The 23,429-nt window shown below is 39.6% G+C and overlaps 1 protein-coding gene across 4 annotated transcripts; it reads left to right on the top strand.

Annotated features, from left to right (window-relative positions):
• Nucleotides 1-1,663: 1,663 nt before the first annotated feature.
• Nucleotides 1,664-21,184, top strand: ZNF518B (zinc finger protein 518B). Of its 4 annotated transcripts, none has more exons than XM_043971567.1 (3): nucleotides 1,664-1,812; nucleotides 14,727-18,007; nucleotides 20,746-21,184. In XM_043971567.1, exons 2-3 carry the CDS (start codon nucleotides 14,840-14,842, stop codon nucleotides 20,818-20,820), a joined length of 3,243 nt encoding a protein of 1,080 aa, XP_043827502.1. In that variant the 5' UTR covers nucleotides 1,664-1,812; nucleotides 14,727-14,839; the 3' UTR covers nucleotides 20,821-21,184. The 4 variants fall into 4 exon arrangements, with proteins under 4 accessions (XP_043827502.1, XP_043827503.1, XP_043827500.1 ...); XM_043971568.1 differs by having other exon boundaries at nucleotides 14,727-18,026; XM_043971565.1 differs by having other exon boundaries at nucleotides 14,727-21,184.
• Nucleotides 21,185-23,429: the final 2,245 nt, after the last annotated feature.

The raw sequence follows: 23,429 nt of genomic DNA, 5'->3' as shown, positions 1-23,429 counted from the left end.
TCTCAGTGTCTACACCTCACTGGAGTGGTGTTGTTATTCTACTTCCAGCTCTCTTAAACTCAATAACATCCAGACCACAGAATGGGGGGAGTCACCTACAAGCCAAGAAGTTCTGTTGGACATGGCCAGTGGAGAGGTGGAAAGAAAACTCCTCCTTTTCTGTCCTTTGGCATAGGTTTAGGGGACACTTTCCACAGATCTGCTTTGAGGTCAGACTCAAAACTGGTGAGCTTTAAACTTGGAAGGGAACATCAGGTATATGGTCATGGGCATGGAGTCAGGAAGACCTGCGTTCCAATGTGACCTCAGACAATTACTAGCTGTGTGATCCTGGACAAGTCACTTAACCTCTTTTTGCCTTAATCAATTGTGGAAGGAAATGGCAAACACCATTTCTAACATATTTGCCAAGAAAACCCCATGGATAGTATGGGCAAGACCATGGGGTCTTGAAGAGTTGGGCATGACTGAACAACAATAACAAATCACACACACATAGTTTTATGATTTCAGCAAGTAGACAGCATTTTGCAAAATTCTCATAGGTTACTATTTGTTTTTATTTTTGCAAAGTCTGGTCCAGACAAATTCCCCAATAAGGGATATGGATCTGCAGTTGCCTGGAAATGACCCCTTCACCCTTCAATTAACTGCTGCTGAACTGATAGGAGGGGCAACTCTTACTGGGCAAGCAGTTATTCTGCTAGATGACTTGGATGATGGGTTAGAGGGAGGAAAGAAGCTACAAACCTCTCCTTAAGTGAATTGGAGCCTTGCTAATGGCCTAGGAGGCAGTTAGAGCTGCCTGGAGCTTTTGGAGAGGTCGGGATCCAGAATACAGCTGCTGCACTCCAAGAAGAAGGGGCGGGGCGGGGCAGGGCAGGGGAGGGGCCTGGGCTGCCGGCTGGCTTTCCGGGCCCTTGCCTGTAAACTTTCCCTTAGAATCTTTGCATCTTTACCTCCAAGACTGGGCATTCCTACCCAGTGTCCTTGGGGTGCCAAGCTTGGTGTACCAGGCTGCAGAGGCCCTCATTGTCCACCTTGCACTCAGCACAATCATCTCGAATTTCCTCCATCTGGATTTTTCCCCTCCTACTTGGTTCTTCTTGGCCAAATTTTAGAAATCAGAATGAAATGTTTTCTCCATCATCTACTGTGAATCTCTCTGTGCGTGTGTGTACCTTCTGTCTCTTACTGTTATATCTCTTAAACATTGCAAACTCCTAGCGTGTATTTCCATCCCTGAATTCGTCGGGGTAATCACCGAATTCCAGATATATGTACAAGGTGTGTAGCTGGTGTGTGGGTCTATGGGAGTATGTATATGTTTACATGGGCATCGTTGTAGTTAGAGCACTGCATGGCTATGGTGGACGGATGGAAAGGTTTGGGTAACCTCCAAATTGTTGGGCCGAACCCATTCCCCTCCCCCAGCCCTGCCAAGCCCGACCTCCCGGGGGTCTCTATTCTTCTCGTGGTAAGGGCTAAAACCGGGAGGAAGAGCGGCAGCTGCAGTCCTCCCAACTTCTGAAGCTATCGCGAGGCGGCCACTGAGCATGCTCCACAGGCTGGGGGCGGCTCCGTTCTCGGAGTAGGGAACTACACAGCGCGGCGCGCGCGCGCCTCCATGACCCGCGGCGGCGGCGGCGGCGGCGGCGGCGGCGGCGGCGGCAGTGGTGGCGGCGGCGGCAGCAGCAGCAGGAGCAGCAGCGTCCCGGGAGAGACGCGTCCAGCTGGTGTGGGAGCTGCCGGCCTGTAACGAGCGCGCTGCGCTGCTCCGCGCCCCGGACCCGGGGCTGACTGGCCCGCCGGGTGAGTAGCGTCCATTCGCATCGTCTCGCGGCCCGCATCCGGGCTCTTGGCACGGGCCGAGCCGGCCTTTTTAAATGGTGGAGGCCCCGGCCCGGCCGTGGCTGGGGAGAAGCCTCCTGCGCAGGGGGCCGGCTTCGGAGCCCTGCGGTGGGCCTCGCCGCGCGCGGCCCAGCCGCCCGGGAGCCCACGCAAGCCCTGCCCGGAGTCCGGGCCTAGGAGCTGGGGCTCCTCTCCTGCCTTTTCTCGGGCGGGTGGGGCTGGGCCGGGCCGAACCCAGGCCAAGGCTGCAGGAGAGCTGATGGCCGGGAGGGGCAGCAGCGGCCCGGCGAGCGCGCCCTCCCTGGGCTGGGATGGGCATCGGTGCGGGCCGGGAGGAGGAGGAGGGGGAGGGAAAAAGAACTCGACTGCTGCCACTCGTTTGCCAGGGCCCACGGAATTTTCTGCCCGGACTGCACCGAGATGCGATCGCCTGGCCCGGGCTTTGGCTGCCACATCCCAGTCTTCTCCAGTGAAGATGCGAATGGGGTGAATCCCCCCCCTCCCTTCCTTTGCAGTCTTCGGGCTTGGGAGGTGAACAAGGGGTGAGCCTTGTGGAAATTTTAGCCTGTGTCCCGAAAGGCTTTTCGCTGTGCCAACGTAATGGAGCGAATGGCAGCTTTACTAATTGCCTGGGAGACGGTTAGAGCTGCCTCGAGCTTTTGGAGAGGTCGGGATCCAGAATACAGCTGCTGCACTCTAAGAAGAAGGGGGCGGGGGCGGGGGCGGGGGCCTGGGCAGCCTGTTGGCTTTCCGGGCCCTTGCCTGTAAACCTTCCCCTAGGATCTTTGCATCTTTACCTCCAAGACTGGGCATTCCTACCCAGTGTCCATAGGGTGCCAAACTTGGTGAACCAGGCTGCAGAGGCCCTCATTGTCCACCTTGTACCCAGCACAGTCATCTCGAATTTCCTCCATCTGGATTTTTTTCCCCCTTCCTTGACTCTTCTTGGCCAAATTTTAGAAATCAGAATGAAATGTTTTCTCCATTGATACATCATCTACTGTGAATTTCTGTGTGTGTGTGTGTGTGTGTGTGTGTGTGTATCTTCTATCTGTCACTGTTATATCTCTTAAACATTGTAAACTCCTAGGGTGAATTTCCATCCCTGAATTCAGTGGTGAAAGTGATCACCCAATTCCAAATAGGATTGATACCACTTAAAAGCATCATATACCTGGGAGGTAAGTTTTGACATTTTTTGGTTTTCATCTCTTTAAAATATTGATTGCTTTCTACCTGACAGTAGGCTCCAGATAAAATATGTCAAACAACAAATAAAATTTTTTTTCCTTCAGTTTTTTACTCTGGCATATATTGACATATATTGACCATTTCATGGTGTAGGGAACACTTATTGAGGAACCTTCCTTAACCAACTCCCTATGTTGGTTATATACTATTAAGTCCTTTTTAACCCTTTGTCCCTGTTTGAATAATTAATATTGGTATTTTTGAATGTAGGTATTGAACTTTGAAATAATTTAAACTGACATAATCCTCTATGAACCTGCGTGTGAAATTTCATCATTTACCTCACTAGAATAAGAATTCGTATTGTGATGAATCACTGTGATGTCAGACTTGTTCAGAATCCAGTGGTGTATTACACCAGTTAAGGCAAAAGCTATTTAGGGTTAAAATTGTATTTAATCTGAAAGGCAGTCATTTACAACAAGGTGAAATACATTTCCTAGAAAGGACAACTGGATAGGAAAAAGCTGGTCTCTCTAATCATGGATCTTATGTTTTGATAAGATAATTACGGTACAGATAGAAGTGGATTTCTTCCTTGATCTCCAAGTATGTATCCCATCATTTAAAATAATAATAGCTGACATCTGTATAGATTTTTATAAAACACGACTCACAGTAACTGTATAATGTAGACGGCATTCACATTAGCACACTTTCTGAATTTGAATTCTCTCATTAAGTGACTTTCCCAGAGTCACCCTGCTTGAATCTAGCTCTCTAAACTCCCAATTCCAATTCTTCCATTATGAGATATTGCATTTCTATATTATATATTAGAACATGTTATACCATTCATCCCCCCATTTTATGAGATTTAATATTATATAGCCATATCTGATGAGAAAAGTAATCTGAGAAATAGAATCCCAAATTAATTAGGAAAAAATGCTGTGCCTTGTTTTAAAATGTGTTGATTCCCACCACCCCCCCATTTTAATTAGATGGAAAAACATTGTTAGGTTTCTGTTGTCTTCATGAAAAATGAAAGTATTTTTTTGTTTTTTATTAGCGTGTGTGGTACTTTTTGATGCTCTCTAATGTTCCTTCTGACTCCTAGGATTCCTTGATTTTTGGGACATAAAGAGTACTAATTGCTATTTTCCCCCTCTTTAAATTAATCTTCATTATAGATAAATATGTTCCTTCTTGCAAACATATTTTAATTAACTGTTGTCAGTATTACCAAACAGAAATGTGTATTACTTCTTTGTAATTACTTCCTTGTCATCTAGGTGGCACAGTGTATAGAGTGCTGCATTTGGAGTCAGGAGCATCTTAGCTCCTAAGTGTCTGAAGCCAAATCTGAACTAAGTGAGTTGCCTAGGCTCATAGAGCTAATGTTTGCCTCAGTTTCCTCAACTGCAAATTGCACCTTATAATAGCAGCTAACCATACAAGGTTGTTGTGAAGATTAAATGAAATAATATTTATGGCGCGATGACCACCACATAGTAGTTGTTTAATAAATAAGTGCTTATTCCTTTAGTTCCATGTAGTGGCAGTTATGGGGGAATTGATTGATTTTAAATTAAGCACTTCCTTCATGAATGGTGCTTTTCTAAGCAATATGGGGTGCATAGTTCAAGAAGCCATAGTTCCTGTCCCTGGGGATATACATACAGTCTACATCATAACCAGTGAATGTTAATATATGTATTTCAGGGTTCAGAAAAGTGCAAGGAGGTGCCAAAGTAATTTGACAGTAGCCCCGGATTGTACCCTATTTGTTAGTCATAAATGATTATCAGGCTTTGTTTCTTACCTGTGTTCCAATTTGACCTCAAACACTTCCTAGATGAATTACCCTGGGCAAGTCATTTAACCCCTGCCTCAGTTTCTCAGTTTCCTCAACTGTAATGGGGAGATAATAATAGCACTTACTTCTCAAGGTTGTTGGGGGGGGTGTCAAATAAGATAATTGTAAATTGCTTAGCATGTTACCTTGTACATAGTAAGTACTATATAAATGTTAACTATATTATTTCTTAATTTTTGTGAAGATCATATAATGTAAGTGAAATTATTTTGTACCTTGTAAAGCACCATAGAACTGTAAGCTCTTTATGACTGCTGGGAACCCTTTGGGTGTAGAGAGTTTGAGCCAGTTGTGTGTGAGAGAGAACAGAGAGGAGGAAAAAAAAGAATAGGCCATTAAGAGCTGGGACCAAGATCATCACATTATGTAATTGAATCCCAAAGAACAGGCTCCTCCTAGGTCACAAACCTAGGAAATGGCAGAGATGAGATTTGAGTCCAGGTTTTCTGATTCATTTTAGCACTTTTTTACTCTACTGTTGCCTTTGGGCTTGCAAGAATGCATAAGCGTTTAACAACATGATGTGTAATCTCTGAAATGGTAGGCACTTTCCATATAGGCTTGTGGCATGGTTCTTTGTTGTTTTGTCTGATGTCACAAAGCTAGCCTAGCCTAGCCTAGTTTTCTGACACTTGTACTGGTGCTTTTGCAACCACATAGCTGTTTCTTTGTTCATTAGATGTAGAATAATATTCAAATTATCAGTGTTGCAGGAGATAAAAGTAGGTGGGACATGACCTTTTATTCTGGTGATGGAGGACACCTAAAACTTAGTTAGGCAAATTCAATTCTCAGCTGTTTGCATTTTTTAAAAACTGGTACTGGGAGATGTGAAATGGTCACTATTTAAAATTTCCTGATTTTCCTGCTTGATCCTAAGTAGAAACATTGTATCCTTGGCTCCTTTCCTTACTGTTATTTGATAAACTTCTTGCCTATGAGTCCCTTCCCTTTTGAGTAACAATGGGAAAAGGGTAGAGTGGAGCTGCAAACTGTTACCTTAACTGTTGCTACTTTTGGCTCTCCTGCAGACTGATTAGTCCAAAGCTTTTGTGTAACTGAATGTGGGGTTTGTGAAAAATTTGGCAACTGTAAAAGGTTACGTATTTCTATTTTATATACCTATGTACCCGGAGTCATGTAGAAATTTTTTAGGCAGAAAGGGGTCATGAGTGGAAAAAGTTTAAGAAGCCCTGTATTAAGCCATCTTTGGCAAGTCATAGTAACTTGCTTGAACCCCATTCTTCCCATTTGTCAAGTGGAGATACTACTCCCCCCCTACATATCTTATGAGTTTGTTATGAGGATCAGATGTATGGGGAAAAAAAAAGACCCTATATTATATGAATTTATGGACTGATTTGAGAAGAAAAAAGTCCTGCTCTAGTTTCTTGGCTCTGGCTCTTTCCTTGATCTCTGGGAATCAGTTTAGGAGAATAAGTAAATCCACAGTGGCAGAAGTTCCTTGCCTTGTTGTACTTTAGTCATTATGGAACTGAACTAGTCCTTATCCCCAGGAGGGATTTTTAGAAATAACATACAGCATGGTAGAGAAGCAAACTCGTTAGCAGTCAAAAGACTAGGGGTTCAAATTTTAATTTTGCTAACTACATATATGAGCTGTGTGGCTGGAAGCAAGCTATTTTTCTTTCTGATTTACAATTTTCTTGCTCATCGAGCAGGTATAGTATAATTTTTGTACTTACTTCCTTACAGAATTGTTGTGAGCAAAGCACTTTGTAAACCATACCTGTCCTCTGGACCGCCGCCGCCGCCCCCCCCCCCCCAACAACAACAACAACAACCAAACCCCAAAACAAAAACCAAAACTTTGACAATGAACAGAAGGAAAAGGCTGAATATATGGAAATACTAGTAAATATTGAAGCCATGAACATTTGGGGTGGGGAGGAGATATAGTAGGGGAATGGGTGGTGAATGGAAGTGCACTTTACAGATGCAAACCTTTTAGCTTAGGAATACAAAAATGTAAAATTTGATGTGTTAAAAAATACTACTTTTGGAAGATTACTTTAGGTTTATTCATAAAAATATAAATTTATTTTTAAATGTTTTAATTGTTATTGTTTAAAAGTGGATCCACAAGAAATTATAAGGATTTCATCATCTTTTGGTTTTGTTTTTTTTTCCAAACTTTTGTCTCATAAATTAGTACAACTTGTCCATAATAAGGTAAAACAATGGTTATTGATGTACTGATTTAATACCATCCAGTGTCAAACAGAACATTCAAAAAAGGAACTAAAGAAAAGACTACCTCCCCTGTCTTACTGAATGCAACTTTTTCCAATGAAGCTATTTGATTTTGGGGGGGGGGGAGGCAGTTGGGGTTAAGTGACTTGCCTAGGGTCACACAGCTAGTAAGTGTTAAGTGTCTGAGGCTGGAATTGAACTCAGGACCTCCTGACTCCAGGACCATTGCTCTATCCACTGTGCCACCTAGCTTCTCCTTTGATTTTTTTTTTAAACTATCAATATCAGTAGTTTCTGCTTTCCAAATACTGGAATTAAAAAAAATTCTTGATGCCTTTTTTAATACCATAGACATTTCCTGAAAATACACACTCTAAACATTTTGTAATGAATAAAAATCAGATAAAACTAATCAAATATAATGATCACATCTAATAGAGTATGCAATATTTAGTGCTTATAGTCTTCACTCCCTTTCCTGAGGAGGATGGTATATTTCATCATCTTTTCCTGTGTTCAGCTTTATGGACATCTGAAAATGTATTAGTCTCTCACTCTTCTCAGTTCTTCTTTGCTTCATATTCAGCCATTTCTGAAGATTAATTAATATTTGAAAATATGCCATGTCAAGGAATAAATGATAGCATTCAAAGGCCTTGCCTCCCCATGTTGCTGGAGGGTTATGTTTGGAAAAATCTTAGACTGTAATCCTTGACTGAACACCTGAAGAGCAGGGATGTTATTTTGCAACATTAGAAGGCACCTGTTCAGGAATCAAGTTCAAAGCACACTTTACCACTGTTTGGTGTTGTATTACATGATCGCCCTTCCATCTCCAAATCCAATGAATCTTTTAAGGTTTAGTGCTTCCTCTATTGGATTATAGTTACATTGCTCCATTCCCATTCTGTCTCCTAAAAGACAGAATGTCAGCTTGCAAACGTAGTATTGTGGTTTTAGTAATTTAAAGTTTTTCTCTCCATATTGTTGTTTTATATCATGCTGGCCATTTTCCCACCTGCCACATGTATCCTTCACCCTCCACCCCTTCACTCCTCTTGTTCTGGGAGCCACAGTCAAATCAGTGTTACCACTGCTTTTGGAAAGGGCATGTTGGTTAACTCCCCTATGGCCTTTTCATCCCTGTGACTTCACAGACTGAAACAGCACTCTTTGATCTTCATTTCACCAAGATGTGAACACTTTGAATGTAAAGGACTGCCCCTTTTGTATTTGTGCCCCCAATCCTTGGTGTTAATAGTTAATAGCAAATGTTCAACAAATGCTTCTTATTTTTTCCACACTTAATCAGTGTACATGGTGACATTCTAAAAGATGAGGTTGCTTCTGCAAAAGCCTGCTCAAATTTTCCTATTCTTTATTTTGCCCAACTTATAAATGGAGGTTCTCTTGAGATTTCTGTTCAGCTGCTTTCAATATTTGGTTATTTGAGAGTGTTGATTGGCCGTCTGTTGTAATGATAACCATTAATCAGTGGTAATGACAACTGTGGGGATCTAGAGTACTCAAGAAAGCCATACTCCTGTTCACTTATGCACATGAAAGACTTAAACATGTTTCTATGACATATATTAAATGGCTGCTTGGTCATTTTAGCAAAGGCTTTGAGAATTAGTATTTTATTTTCAAAATTCCACCAAATCAATTTCTGTCATGCTTACTAAAATTCGTAGAATGCTTTCCTTGCAGAAATTCTGTGAGTTAAATGTAAATTTTATTATTCCCATTTTATAGAGGAAACAGGGTAAAGGGTTAAGTGACATCCAAGCATAGTAAGTTAGAGGAGGTTGAATTCAAACTTGGATATGACTTCAACTACAGTGTTCTTTCTTCTGCAAACTATAGGAGGGTGTGTGTGTGTACACATACATGTACCTTGTGTGGAAATGGTAGAAGTTGGCCATTTTTGTTTACATTCTGTGATCTCTAGTCAGTTCTATATGTTCTTTTTTCTCCTAAACAAACTTGTCTCTGAGGAGACTTTGTTTCTTAAGCTGCTCTTCATTCCAGCAGGCTGTTCTCAACTTCACTACTACAGTTGGACAAAAGCACAAAATAGAATGTAAGTAGGAATTCACTTGAGATTGACATATATCATTACATACTAGTATTAAAGTGTGGCTTAAAAGGTTATCTGTGGTAATTCCTTTAGTTATAGGTTTTATTAAGGAAATTGACAAACTGGAATGGGCCAAGAGGTGGGTAACTGGGATGGGAAGGGGGCTGGTATAAATTGGATTAAGTAGCCTTTGAGGTCACTTCAAAATGTGAGAATTTTCCAAGGAAGCATATATTCCACTCTTTTGTCTTAAAGTCACAAGGCTAGGGTCTAATTTCCAAATAAATCTTAAAAGCATTTGGATTCACTCATTTTACTATTCTGAATTGTTTACAAAATCTCCTTATATCTAAACTGTATAATATTAAACGGGCCAGTGTCTGCTATATTTCTAGTCCTTTGAGGCATTGTTGTCAGGACAGGAAATAGTCACTAACTTAATAAAATCCAAATCTGCTAAGAGAAATCTCTCAAGGAAAGGAAATCCTGAATTCTTCCTTTTTGTGAGAAAATGAAAAATTTCCAGGCATTAATCATTAAACAGGGTGCCCCAAAAGACTAGTGCAGTTTAAAACTATTAAAGCTTAAAGCTGCACTAAAACTGTGGTGACAACTTTGTATTTTGATTTAACATTTTAAGGTCATATGGGATTATTTGTCCTCATTGTATTGGTTAAACACATTATAAGCCCCACGGTTTAGGTCTCATAATGATTTACTACTTATAGTTTTACATGAAGACCTTACTATTGTATAATTGAATATCATTTAGAATAAAGGCCTAGGTAACAATACTGGAAGTTCTGTGTACTGCTAACTGAAGTCCAGTGTACTACAGTAGAAAGGGCATTATGAACTGAGATTAGATCTAATAAAATGAAATCCAGCTGTTTGAGTCACTTGCTTTGTGGCCTTGGGAAAGTCTCTTCTCCTCAGTCTCAATTTCTTCATTAGTAAAAATTTGTAGGTTGTAATAAATATCTTAGGTACCTTATAGTACTAAGACACTTTGATTTTATTATCTTAAATGCCTTATTCATATTCATTTGGAAAACAAAAAGCAAATCTTAGGGTTGGTGAGAAGAATAATTTCCTTATTGTCTATTCATTCTAACCTTTGGGGATCTGATTGAGTGTACTTTTCCCACTAACACAGGCTATTAGAGGTAATATTTATCAAAATTAGGTAGTGTCAGGAGTAGAGGAGCATGACTTCCCTGCACAGAAGGGTAATTCCAACAATGGAGCCATACCTTTGGATGCAACAGCAATATCATTTGGGAGGAGGGAAGGACTAGAATCTTTATGGCCACAGAATTAAAGACTTTCACAAGAGATCAGATGAAATACTCAGGATCAGGGATATAATTATAAACATTACTTCCAAAGAACAAGGAGAAACAGAAACTATAAGCCAAGCTGACCACAAAACAGGGAGGGAACAAGTCAGACAAGACACATGGACAGAACCAGAACTGAGAAGCTGAAAGTCAGAATGCTGAAGAAACCAGTTGAAAATGTATGTTACTGTGGAGACATATTGTTGAGCAATAAACAGTCTTGCCTGGTGACTACACCTAACCTGACATTTGGAGGAAATCATTATTTGGGCAGCAGCAGATCTCTAACAGAAGACTACTTATGATCATGATTTTCATTAATGTTGTTAATAACCAACATGGTACCCCAGGCAGTTCTCTACAAGCACATATGAATTGTTGATTTGCGCTGGCGCAAAGACTTTTAACACAAAGGAGTTCTCACTTGGATGAAATCACAGGTCAAGAGCCATACTGTAAAAGAGAATGACCTTATGTAGTGCTTCTGACCCTTCAGAGGTGATTTTAACCTAATGTACCAGTTGGCTTTTTAAAAGAAGTCAGCTTTAGATAATATGCACCTCATTTCTCTCTTATCCAACTGCACTACTTTAGAACTTCTCAGATTTCTCCACTGTGCCTCAGGAAGCTCATTATTAATACAATCTCTTTATTCTGTAAAGTCTTATCAGCCTTGATATTCTACCTTATTACTACCTTTTTTCCTTTTGGATTGGAAAGTGGAGCCATGAACTCCAGACCTCTTTTAAGAGAGAGCACAGCTCAGACATCTGATTCCTCACCTGGATGCACTACTTTGGGACTTCTCTGACTGACTTCACCATGCCCCCAAGAATGGTCCCTTTACCCTTTACCTTTTCAACTTCTTTTTGTCTTCCCTTATTAGATTATAAGCTCCTTGAGGGCAGGGTCTGTCTTTTTTTTGTATTTTGTATCCTCCTTACTTAGCACAGTGTCTGACACAAAGTAAGTGCTTAATAAATGTTTATTGACTCTGAGTCAGCTTATGGTGTTTTCTCTATAATATGGCATTTTGAAAGACCAACTTGGAGAGAAAATAAGTATTTGTTTTAATTTTAAAGGTAGTGGCCTCATTATGATTATCCTGAATTTAATGAAGTATCTGGGTTTTGATGTTTCCCACTTTTTCTCTATTCAGAGTATCAATTTGTACAGTAACACAATTTTTGTGCATAGCTGTGTAACTTTTAAATTTTGTTTCTAAATGCACTATCATGGCAAAAGGCTCCTGTCAGGAAATAAGCACATCCATTTTTTTTACCACCCAGAGCAAAGTATGGTGGGGTTTTTCTTTTGTGAATGTATCTGGGGGTAATAGTGAACAGTGGAACAAGAAGAAAATACATGTATCAGACCTGACAGAATTTTAAAGCATTTGCCCTTTGCAGATTCCTGCCCTGTGCCTCTACCCCTACCAAGGACTCTCGGGTTCTGTGGTACACTCTGCCTTCTAGAAGGGGCCAAGGGACAAGAGGTACAAATGATTTTGCATTGTCATCTCAGTTCACCTTGGATTTAGTTATCTCTGTGAGGATGTCTCCAATCTGTTTATCCATTATTAACCTCTCTCCTGGTCTCCAGTCTGGAACTTCTAACTGTATATGGGACATTCTGTAGAATCGTCTCAGTTACCCAGGCTTCTGATACAGGTGTCATCTTCAGTTCCTTATTCACACTCAGTTGGCATAACCATTCTGCTGCCACAGCCCATGTTTCTGCCTCCTCTTCTCATGCTTCCTCTTCTCTCCTGGCACATGGCTGCTGTCCTGGTGAAAGCTTCTATCTCCTCCTGCTGGACTACTGCAGTAGCTTTTTGATTCATCACCCTACTTCAAGTTTCTCCCTCCTCTCATTCTATACTCAGCAAGTGGTCTTCCTAAAGCACAAGTGTGACTTCACTACCCTGTTCAGTGAACTCCAGTGTTTCCCTATGATCTTATATATAAAATATAATATAAAACTATATATAATTCTCTGGTGTTTTACATTCTTTACAACATTGACCCTTCCCACTTTTTCACCTTTCTCATGCTTTGCTCTCCTCTATGTACTTTACAATCCAGTGATACTGACCTTGCTATTCCTTGTACAGAGTTATCCCTTTACGTAAATTCACATTATGCAAATCTGACTCCTTAGCAGTGGGCAGCAGCACTGGTGTAGCCCCACATCAGGGGTCTGTACCACAGAGTGTGCTGCCTCCCCCCAACCACCTCCAAGTGTGGGAGCCCCAGGCACTGAAGCCACTTTAGTTGTAGGGATACAGAGCTGTGGAGGGAACATGCCCCATGGAGCCCTGAGAGGGGAGAGGTTGGTCTGTGGAACAGACCACTTACATTAAGGGGGAACTGGCTGTACGTGATTCTCCAGCTCTTTAATCTGTGCCTTTTCACTAGCTGTCTCACATTCCTGGAACACTTTTTTTCTTCTCTGTCTTGTTGCATTCTTGGTTTCCCTTGAAATTGAGCTCAAATCCAGCCCTGTAAGAAACTTTTCCCTGTCCTGTGCCATCCGCCCACCCTATTCCCACCTTCTCTCTGACATTACCTCCAATTTAACCATGTTATCTCCCCTGTTAGAGTGTGAGTTCCTTGTGGGCAGAGACTATTTTTGCCTTTATAAAACAAAGTACCCAGTAAAGCACTTCATCATTTTTTGTTAACCAGTTGACTTGATTTGTCAGTGTGTTATGGAAATGAACCTGGGTTTCTGAAAGGTTTTGCCATCTGAGCATAAGCTTTTGACAGGTCTCATGAAGCTAAGAGGGCTTCAAGTAGAGGACTAATGACAGCTTCTCATCAGAGGATCAGTTTAACCATGTATAGAGAGTCACTGGCCAGAAGAGCTAGAACAACTTAAACTTATCTATTAAAGCTTTACAAATTTACATTAGTAGAGGAAGTACCCACGTTGATGAAATCACATATTCTTGAAGTGTCACAACATCTATCGTTTCTCATTTTGTGAAATATTTCATCTTTTAAAAATCACTTTTATTCATTGTCTTATTTTATATTTACTTTTCTTATGGTATTATTCCTATTGATTACTAAAACAACTGCATTACAAAGGTTGTGACTTCTGTAAAGTCACAATAAGTTAGTATAGAAAACTTGCAATTAGAATTGAGGTCATCTGCTTTGTCGTCCATTATTTTTAGGATGACCAACTATTGTCTTTTTGTTTTAAAATACCAGTTATGTTTTATGTAAGACTGACAGACATTCTGTGTTGGTGTTGAATAAGTTGACATTGCCTATAGCAGAGCTTAAATGTTTTTCACTTGAGACCCCTTTTCACCTGAGAAATTTTTACGTGACCCTGGGTATTATAGGTATATAAAATAGGTATACAAATCAAACATTTACTGTCAAATTTTTCACAACCCCTCACATTCAGTTATGACCCAGAGTTTGAGCAGCTTTGGGCTATAGTACAGCCCAGAGTTTTAAGTTAAGGTGTCAGCTTCAAAACAACTTCCTATCTGTAAAGAAAGACATGCTAGAAATGAAGATGGTACAGTTACTACCTCGATCAGAAGGGAAGGAAAGTGCTGGTGGGCAGCTTGGTGGCACAATGGATAGAGTAGTGGGCCCGAACTCCAGAAGGCTTCTCTTCCTGAGTTCAAATTTGGCTTCAGACGCTTATTAGCTTTGTGATCTTGGTCTAGCATTTAACCCTGTTTGTTTCAGTTTCCTCATCTGTTAAATAAGTTAGGGAAGGAAATGGCAAACCACTCAATATGATTTTGCTAAAAAAACCCTAAATGGGGTCATGAAGAGTCAGACATAACTGAAATGACTAAACAACAACAAAAGTATGGTTATACCTAGAAATCATTTGGAATTGGATAATCTTCTTTTACTGGTGGTTTTGAAGTAGAAATTTGGGGGATTTGCAATTTGATGTTTTTTATTTTGTATTTGATTTATCCTTTTGCATTCTCCTTCCACTCTTTCCCTGAAATTTTTAAAAACTTTAAACAGTGCGTTCTGGCGCCCGAATATATTGAGATGTTAAATAAACTCATCCATTGTTAAGAATGCCATAAAATACTTTAAATGAATTTTTAATAAAATGTTGAGAAAGCATTTCCAAAAAATAAGATTCATTAAATTAATTATACTTTTCTGATTTTATTTTGTTTTAGTAATTGATCAAAATCTTCAGAAGATTGGAAGCCCTTGCATTTTTCAATCAAAGTCCTGAAGCCTCCCTGGGCAACAAAGAATATTAAGCACGGCTGTTTACTCAGTTGCTTCTATGCCAGGAACGGAATATGTCGAAGACTGCATGCCACCAATATCGAGTGAAGGCCTGGAACTCAACACACAATGGTTTTTAGAAATGCAGATTAAAAAAATGAAGGAAATAATACCACAGTTATATACTGATCAGGTGGATGACAGAAATAATTCTGTGACTACATCATCAAAACAACTCAGCAGTGAATATATGAATCAGCCCAATGGACGTGAAGCTCAGCCCCAGGGTTTTCAAGACACCAAGGCAGAGGATGACAAGATGTCTGTGGTTACTTGTGTGAGGTGTAGAAGTGTACAAAAAATTCCACTCCAGGAGCTGAAAAAGGATAACCAATATAGTCACAATGAGGACCAGATGTTCTTCGTTTGTGTCAAGTGCAACTTAGGTCTATCTCCTCCTTTCCCTTGTATTAATGATGTACCAACTGCTATTGATTCAGGAAATAAAGATAATGCGATTTCAAGGACTATCACTAACCAATTTAAAGTAAAAAACTTTCAGCCAGGCAAATATTACTGTGATAAGTGCCGGTTTTCTACCAAGGACCCTCTGCAGTATAAAAAGCACACGCTCCAACATGAAGAAATTAAATTCTTTTGTTCACACTGCAACTATGTCTCATATACAAAAGGAGAATTCCAGAGGCATTTGGTGAAACACACAGGGACATTTCCGTATCAGTGCGAGTATTGTGACTATGGTGCTGTTAGAAATGATTATATAGTTAAACACACAAGACGAGTTCACGAGACCGGTGGTGAGAAACGACCTCTTAAACAGGCCATGGAACACCAGCCAAAGAGAACCAATTTTTCAAAACTGAACTCTGAGGTTCTTATAAATGAAGTTTCTAAGTCAAATTCTTTTCCGAATGAGCCGTCGGATTTACCCTTATGTTTCTCTGGCCATGGAGAGCAGGACAAAGCAGGCCACTCTGTTCCCTTACCTGAGTCTAAAGAGTATAGTAAGGATGAAGCAGCCTCAGCTCCTGATAAAGCCTGCCTTCCTGAACCAAGCAAAGTTAACTTTTTTGAGAATGAAAATGTGGAAGTTGAATTGTTATCACCAGCAAAAGAACCTGTACAGCCAGGTATGCCACTCACTGTGGTTGCACCAGCAGAACTTCGAGTCCCTGATAACTGTTTAGCCCAGTTGATAGATGTTAAGGTAGTCAATGGGACCCAGCAACTTGTTCTAAAACTAATTCCACTGAAAGAAAAAAATGGCCTTAAACCTGGCAGCCCTGATGAGCTTATGAGCAAATCTACAGTGCCAAATGAGCAAGAAAAATTAGTGCCTACTGAACAAACCCCACCAGCAGTGGAAGGGAGTCCTGAGAAGCCATTGGGCATTAGTAATCTGCACTCCACAGATTATACACATGTGAAGGATCTAGATTGCAGAAAGTCTTCTGTTTCTCAAGTGTTAAAGAATAAGTCAGAGACTAATCAAAGCCAATGTGAGTCCTGTCCAAATAGTGACAGAACTGGGGATTGGAGGCAAGACATGCTTTCAGTTCCATATGGAACATGCCTTTCTCCTGTTTCCTCAAGAGATGGTGATATAAAACAAAATAAGTATTTTTCTTCATTACCTGTGGTGAATAATGGTGTTTTATGCAGTCCTCTGAAAAGATCCGGTGTGTTGCCACATATGTCTACCCTCTCCCCCAATCAAGACAGATTTCAGAAACATTTAGAAAAATCACCATCAGACTGCAAACCTGCTGAAGCAGTTGGGGCTTTTGCAGAAAGAGGTATGTTGCCAGCAAGCCCAGGGACCTCTCTGCAAAGGAATGAAGCTGATACTTTTAAAATGGTTCCTTTCAGTGAAAAGCTGAAACAAGCACAAGTAAAAGAACCTTCAGATGATCCAAATCCAATGCAAAATTCCTCTTTACATAGTGAACAATCACACATCAACCTAATTAGAGAAAATGATATTAAGACTCAAGATCCTGACGAGGACATGTTGGATGATCTTGGTGGAGTTACTCTTCAGAATTCAGGAAGTAACATCACTTCTTCAGATGGCCCTGTCATTTCATCAGTGTTTTCTCTTAGCTGTGGGGCTGAAAATATCCCCGAAGGGATTAAATGGGACATTGCAAGTTGTAGGACAAACCCAGTTACTTCAATGCATAGAAAAATTGCCCAGTTGATTGCTGCTACTGAATCTTCAAAATCTTCATTGTCTCCTCCAAGCACAGTGGAACAGCAATCCTCTCCTTTGAAAACTCCCATAGACTGTGTTCTGGGGCATAATGCACCAAGTCATGATCCAGCTCCAACCCAGGGCCTGCAGAGCAATGGTGTTGATATTGAACAATTTACTCATGAACAAATGCGACACCAGGACTGTGATGAGGAACAAACAAAAGTTATTGAAACTAGAAAGGATCATGACACTGTTCCCATGTTTGTTTCAAAAGGGACTGTGTTGAAAGCGTTCAGTTCCACTGAGAATGAACATTTAGAAGAGAATAAATTGTCGTGTGATGTGTTTGGCAATGAGAGGCTGTTATCAAAATCTGTTCCCTTCAGTTTTCTTAAACAGGTAGGCGAAGACTTTTCTTTGACAAAGGAAAGTCTGTCAACAGACAGTTCCAGAAATCTTGGTACATCATTGGAGAATAAGCCAAATCAAGAATTCACTACCAGTACTATCTCTAACAAATCAATTTCTGCCTGTTCACAACCAAAAGAAGGCAATGACCAGGATAAACAGGAAAAATTGATTTTTGGTGGCCCCTCAGGGTCCAAAATTAAGACAAAAGAGGCAGTAATCCCCAAGAAAAAACCCAAAACTCAATCTGACCCCAGTCAGTTGCTTCCAGATGTTTGTATTTTTATGACATCAAGACATCTCAGACTTATGCCTGTCAAAACAGAACAGTTGATTAAATGCCCCCGCCGGAACCAACCTGTTGTTGTGTTAAACCACCCAGATGTTGACTCAATAGAAGTGATTAATGTGATGAAGGTTGTCAACAAGTACAAAGGCAATGTCCTCAAAGTGGTTTTATCAGAACGAACATGTGACCAACTAGGTATAAAGCGGCATCACAGGCGACTTATCTATCAGAACATGGAGGCAGTGTTACCAGTGAAAAAGCAGACTATGCTGAAAATGAAACTTAAAAAGATCCACAAGAACAGCTACCAGGTAGTGGATTCCTTACCAGGTGAATCAGTACAGGGTATGTTTAAATGTTGGTTTTGTGGAAGGATATATGAAGACCAGGAAGAGTGGATGAGTCATGGGCAGCGACACTTGATAGAAGCAACCAGAGATTGGGAGCAGCTTTCTCCTCCTTTGGGGATCCCCAAATGAATAGATGGGATTAAAAATATTTGGCTTTTCTTGTATTAGGTAGATTTTATTTTTTTGAGGGCAGGAGGATGGGAAAGGAAAGAGGTCAGAATGAGAGGGAGAAAAAATGCAAATTATGGATAGGGATAAAAAGAGTAGCACTTCAGAAAATCTGAAATATCCAGAGTATTCTAAACAGGTCAAAGTCTTTTATACTCTGCATCATTTTATGGACACAGATATTAATTGGGTTCTGTTTGCTCAATAGGAAGTAAATTGCCACAGAAGAAATAGACCAAGTGGTCCTTGACACTTAGTCTTGCTTTTAATTCTTTGGTTTTTACCAAAGGAGAACTGATGAGCAGCAAGAGCATGCCTTATAGTGAACCACGAGCCACCACTACCCCACCTTCTTCCTCTCCCCCTAACAAAACATTGGTTTATAACCTGTTTGAGTGTAAAGACATTTAACATTAAACACACACACACACACACACACACACACACAACTCATGAATATATGGTTGTAGTTTTACATTAGTATCCAGTGAGAGAGAAAATACATCTCATTTGCAGTAATGGGACCTTATAATAACTTCATCTGCTATTTCTTTCTCTTTTCCCTTCCCTGCTCCAGCTGGGGCCTCTAACATTTTCAAGCTCCTGGGTTGGAAACCATTGCCCTAAACATGATGGAATGCTAGAATCTTTGCACATTTTCCTAGTCTTATTTTTTAAGAAGATTAAAATTGTCCTCATAATTGTAAAATATGAAGGGTGGACTAGATGCCTAGCGGTATGGTGGAAAAGATGCACTAAATTGGGAGTCAGAGGGCCTGGCTTCAAATATTCACTTTGCTATTTTTCCAAGTCACTTCTTTTTGGGCCCCAGTTTTCTCAGAAATAAAATGAGGTTGGTTGGACTAGATATCTGAGGACTCTTCCATTTCTATGTTCTATCATTGGATTCTTGATTATTGCCTAGGTTATGCAAGTGAAACAGACCTTAGACAGCTTCTAAATTTAATGTTATTTAGATAGGACTAGAGGGAAGGGAGTTTTTTATTTTTCCAAGTGCCTGATTTTTCCTCCTTTTTTAGTGCCTGTTGCCTATTATTGTGGTTAACAGTAAGGGACAGATTATTCCAAGGTGCGAAATGCCCATTGTCATAAAAGGGCAATTGGGAATGGGAGTTGGGGTATAGATAGGAGGAAAGGGCAGGACAAGAAGGAGTAACCTTTTTGAGTTAATCTTAAACTGTTTTCCTGGGCTATACATAGGCAGACAAAACCTGTTCTTCCTCACCTTAAGTTTTCAAAGAAAGTCATGGATCATATATATTTTTTAAATTTCAGAACATGGTGGCAAGGAGATATGTTGCATTTAGAATTGCCCGCTGTTGCAAATATCATTCCTTACAGAATCATGACAGCAATTTAAGTTAAAACAAATTTATTTAGTTTATTGAGTTTGCTGGTAAAATGGTGTGTTTTTTTTTAATCCTCTGTACATATGTGTGCATATCTGCAGCTAAACACATAAATATTTTTAGAGTATTGTTTGAAAATGTCAGCAGTACCTATTTTCACTGACCCATTTTATAAAGAATTACTATAGTCTGGAAAATTTTAAGTACTTTTTTTATACTCAAGAAATGACGCCTTTATTTTGGGAGTGCGTTTTTTAATAAGTACTGATCTCAGCTTGTAGAAAATCAAAGCACAATTTGTGGTGATTTGGATCTGATTTATAAGAACAAATGGAGGAATCTGTCAATATTTCATTTCATCAATACAGTATTAAGATAGGGATATTTCAGATGGTGCTTTTAGGAACTGTCATATTATACTTAAGTTAAGAAAACAAAAGTTATATATGTACCATGCAAATTTACATCCTAATATGCAAGGAGGTGTCTGAGACGTTATGAAAGAGCAAAGTGGTAGGCTTTTAAATCATCTCGTGAAGAGATGGAAGGGTGGGATTTGGGGAGAAGTAGGAGTAATAGAAATGAGGTCAAAGTATTGAGAGCCTTCTATCACATTGTAGTGTTCATTTGCATTATAAAATATAATTATTTCTTAATGAAAATGTTTTTCCTGTATTACATCAAAAGATAGCTTCACCTAATTTATATGAAAATGAGTTTTGTAGGGTATAAGTGCTTGTATGTTTCCACCGTTATAGGAAACAGTTGGCTCAAAACAAAAAATATTCCTGACTATTAGATCTCCCTGAAGTGTAATGGACTGCCTTAGGAGGTAGTGAGTTCTTCGATGTCTTCATGTAGAAGCTTGGATGACCACTTGTCAAAGATAATATAAGGGGAATTCCTAATAGGCACAGCCTCTGAAGTCCTTTCCAATTCATTAGATTCTGTGATTCTGAAACTTGTAGTTTTCTTAACACAGGAAAATCTGAAAGAACTGTTGAACATCTTTTAGGCTCATTGTTTCCTGTATAAAAAACTTTCTTATTTCCTTGAAGCAATCTCCCAAGACTTATTTGAATATAAATATGTTCACTTCAAGAACTTATATTAATGATAGCCACAACAAAAAATTTTAACATAGTTTTTTCTTTCTTTTAGTACTCGAAGGGCCTACTTAACCACAGTTTAAAAGGAGTACTCAGCACGAATTCAGTACAACCCCTTTTTTCTTGAAATGGGACCAGAAAATTGGATGACCTTCCTATATTCGGAATTAAGGTGTAGAACAGTCCCGTGGTGCCCTGTAAAGTAGTTAATGTTAAAATTCATCTTCATCAGAGACACTGCAATTTACAAATGGCAGAGTATTAACCCTACAAAACTTAACCTCTCCCTTTTCCAGGATAACTTTTGGATTACATCTTACAGAAAGTGAGGTTATGTTGTTCAAACTTTGTCATCCTTTTGGAATTTGTTTTCTACTTGTATGCATTTATAAAGTACAATGTTTAGAATATTTGAAGGATTGTTTTAAGTCCTGTATTGTTTTCTGTGGTTGCTGTTCTAATTTTGAAACAAACATTTGTACATAGTTATAGAAGTGTTTACATTGTAAAGTTTGTTAAATAAAACACTTGCAATGGTTTTGCCAACTGATTTTTTGTTTAAAAGTAAACATTTGAAAATTTGGGTTGTGAGTTACAATCTTGACTTTAATGAGAGGCAATATGAGGCATTAGAAAGCATTCAATTTGGAGGAAGATGACCCAGAATCCAAGTCCTGGCTTTGCTATTTACTGTCTGGTGATGAGCAGGTCATATCACCTCTTTGGACCTCAGTGAAATGAAATGAGACTATTATCTCTTAACTTCCCTTCCGGCTGTAATTCCTGGGATGTTATGTAAACTTGTGACTTTCTTGTGCTGCTAGAGAATAAGTTAAGAATTGTATAGCAGTTTTAGATTTTACATCTTTCATCACAGTCTTTTGAGGTAGGTGATTCAGGTATCATTCTGATGATGATGATGCCAGCGACTACAGAATCTTACAGTTGGAAGGGACCTTGAAGGTTTTATTGTCTACCTGATGCCCTAATCTCTACAACAGACTTGGCAAGTGGTCATTGGGCTGTTGCTTGAAGATGTCTGCTTCAGCTAGCTTGAAACTTTGCATCAAATGATACTTTAATTTTATGAAAGGGTAAATTTATGTTGGCAGATTAAATGTCACAGATTGTGAGTGGCAGAGTTTTAAGGTCCTTACAGAAGAGTAACATTTCAATGACTTAAGTAGTCACAGGACTTGCATTTGAACAGTAGCCTCTGAAATGCTTGATTAAGTTTGATCTTTAAAAAAAGAAAGTAGAGGAAAGGAAAGAATTCTTGTGTAATAGTTGATCAAATCTGGGGAAAGGGATAGAATGTAACTTGAGCTACTGATCCGGTCTTACCATTCTACCTCTCACAAGTGCTCCCAGAAAAGTAGAAGTGTGGAGCTCTTCAGCTACCGACAGATAAGAAAGCAATTGCTGAATTTGTTAGTTGAGAAAGGTTCACAATAGTGTTGAATTTTGCGTTTCATAGAGGCCTATTGCTTCAGGGGTAAGATACTACTGATAGCTAGCATTCATATAGCACTTTTAAGGTTTGCAAAGTGCTTTACAAATATTTGATCCTAACAACAAGCTTGGGAGGTAGGTAATATTATTGCCATTTTAGAGTTAAGGAAACAGGCTAACGGGTTAAATGACTTGCCAGTCACATAGCAATTAAGTGTCTGAGGCCTTATTTGAGCTCACATCTTCCTTGCCTTACCTGGGTTAGATTCATATTGTGAAAGGGAACGCCTTCACGTGTGCCTTTGGTGACCAATGTCCTTAAATTGAGTGGACAAGACTGGTGTCTGTTTTCATAATTTCATAATTAATTTCTATGGTAGAAAATCTTCCAACAGATAATTCCTTAAGGTTAGGGAATAGTAACTGGATAAGTGCAAAACAATTAGGATTTTAAACCTTTTTGTCAATATGACTGCACTGCCTTTGGAAGAGAGATGGAATTATTTAACTGTGACTGAGAAGAACCAATTTTCAAAGTATATGAATAATTTGACACACTTGCTAAGAAGTAGCATGGTATAGTGGTAAAAGTTTTAGATCTGAAATCAAGAGACCTGGGTTCAAATCCTTTCACAATTATTAGCTCTGTGACTATGAGCAAATAAGTCTATTGACCTTTTTGAGCCTCTGTTCCCTCATGTAGAATGGAGAAAGAATCCTATAGGTCTTAAATCCCAAGGATGTGAGGATTGAATGAGATCAAAGGGTCATAGATATAGAGCTAGAAGATAACTCCAGAAGCTGGCTGTGTGTTTGGATGATTACGTAAAAGTTCTTAAATTTAATATTATAGGTAAATCTCAATTAAGGAAGATGGGTCTGGGTTCACGTCCTGCTTGTGACTTACAACGTACTGGCTGGGACCATGGGCAATTCACTTGACTTCTAAGAATTCTAGGCAATTTTCAAAAGCTATTAAGTTATAAAAAAAAAAAAAAAAGCTGTCCTAAATTAGTAGAGTTTCCTTTACCCAGAGTCCCCTATGCTAATGGAATCACATATCTAGTTCCTTCCTGTCCCACTTTTTGCTGTGTCAATTTGTGTTACTCCTCTACTAAAATCCTGCAGTTTTCTCATCACCATGGGAAAGTAACCCTGGTTTCTCAAAGGTCACAACAGCAGAGTGCAAAGTATGGTAGGACCTGCCTCCCAGGCTGCTTCTGGATTGCATGTCTCATCCAAAGACCAGCCCACTGACATTTTTAAAGGCTTACTGTAGAGTGA

This window comes from Dromiciops gliroides, chromosome 6 (genome assembly GCF_019393635.1).
Source record: "Dromiciops gliroides isolate mDroGli1 chromosome 6, mDroGli1.pri, whole genome shotgun sequence".
Classification (NCBI taxonomy): Eukaryota; Metazoa; Chordata; class Mammalia; order Microbiotheria; family Microbiotheriidae; genus Dromiciops; species Dromiciops gliroides.
This window is presented reverse-complemented; position numbering and strand designations above follow the sequence as displayed.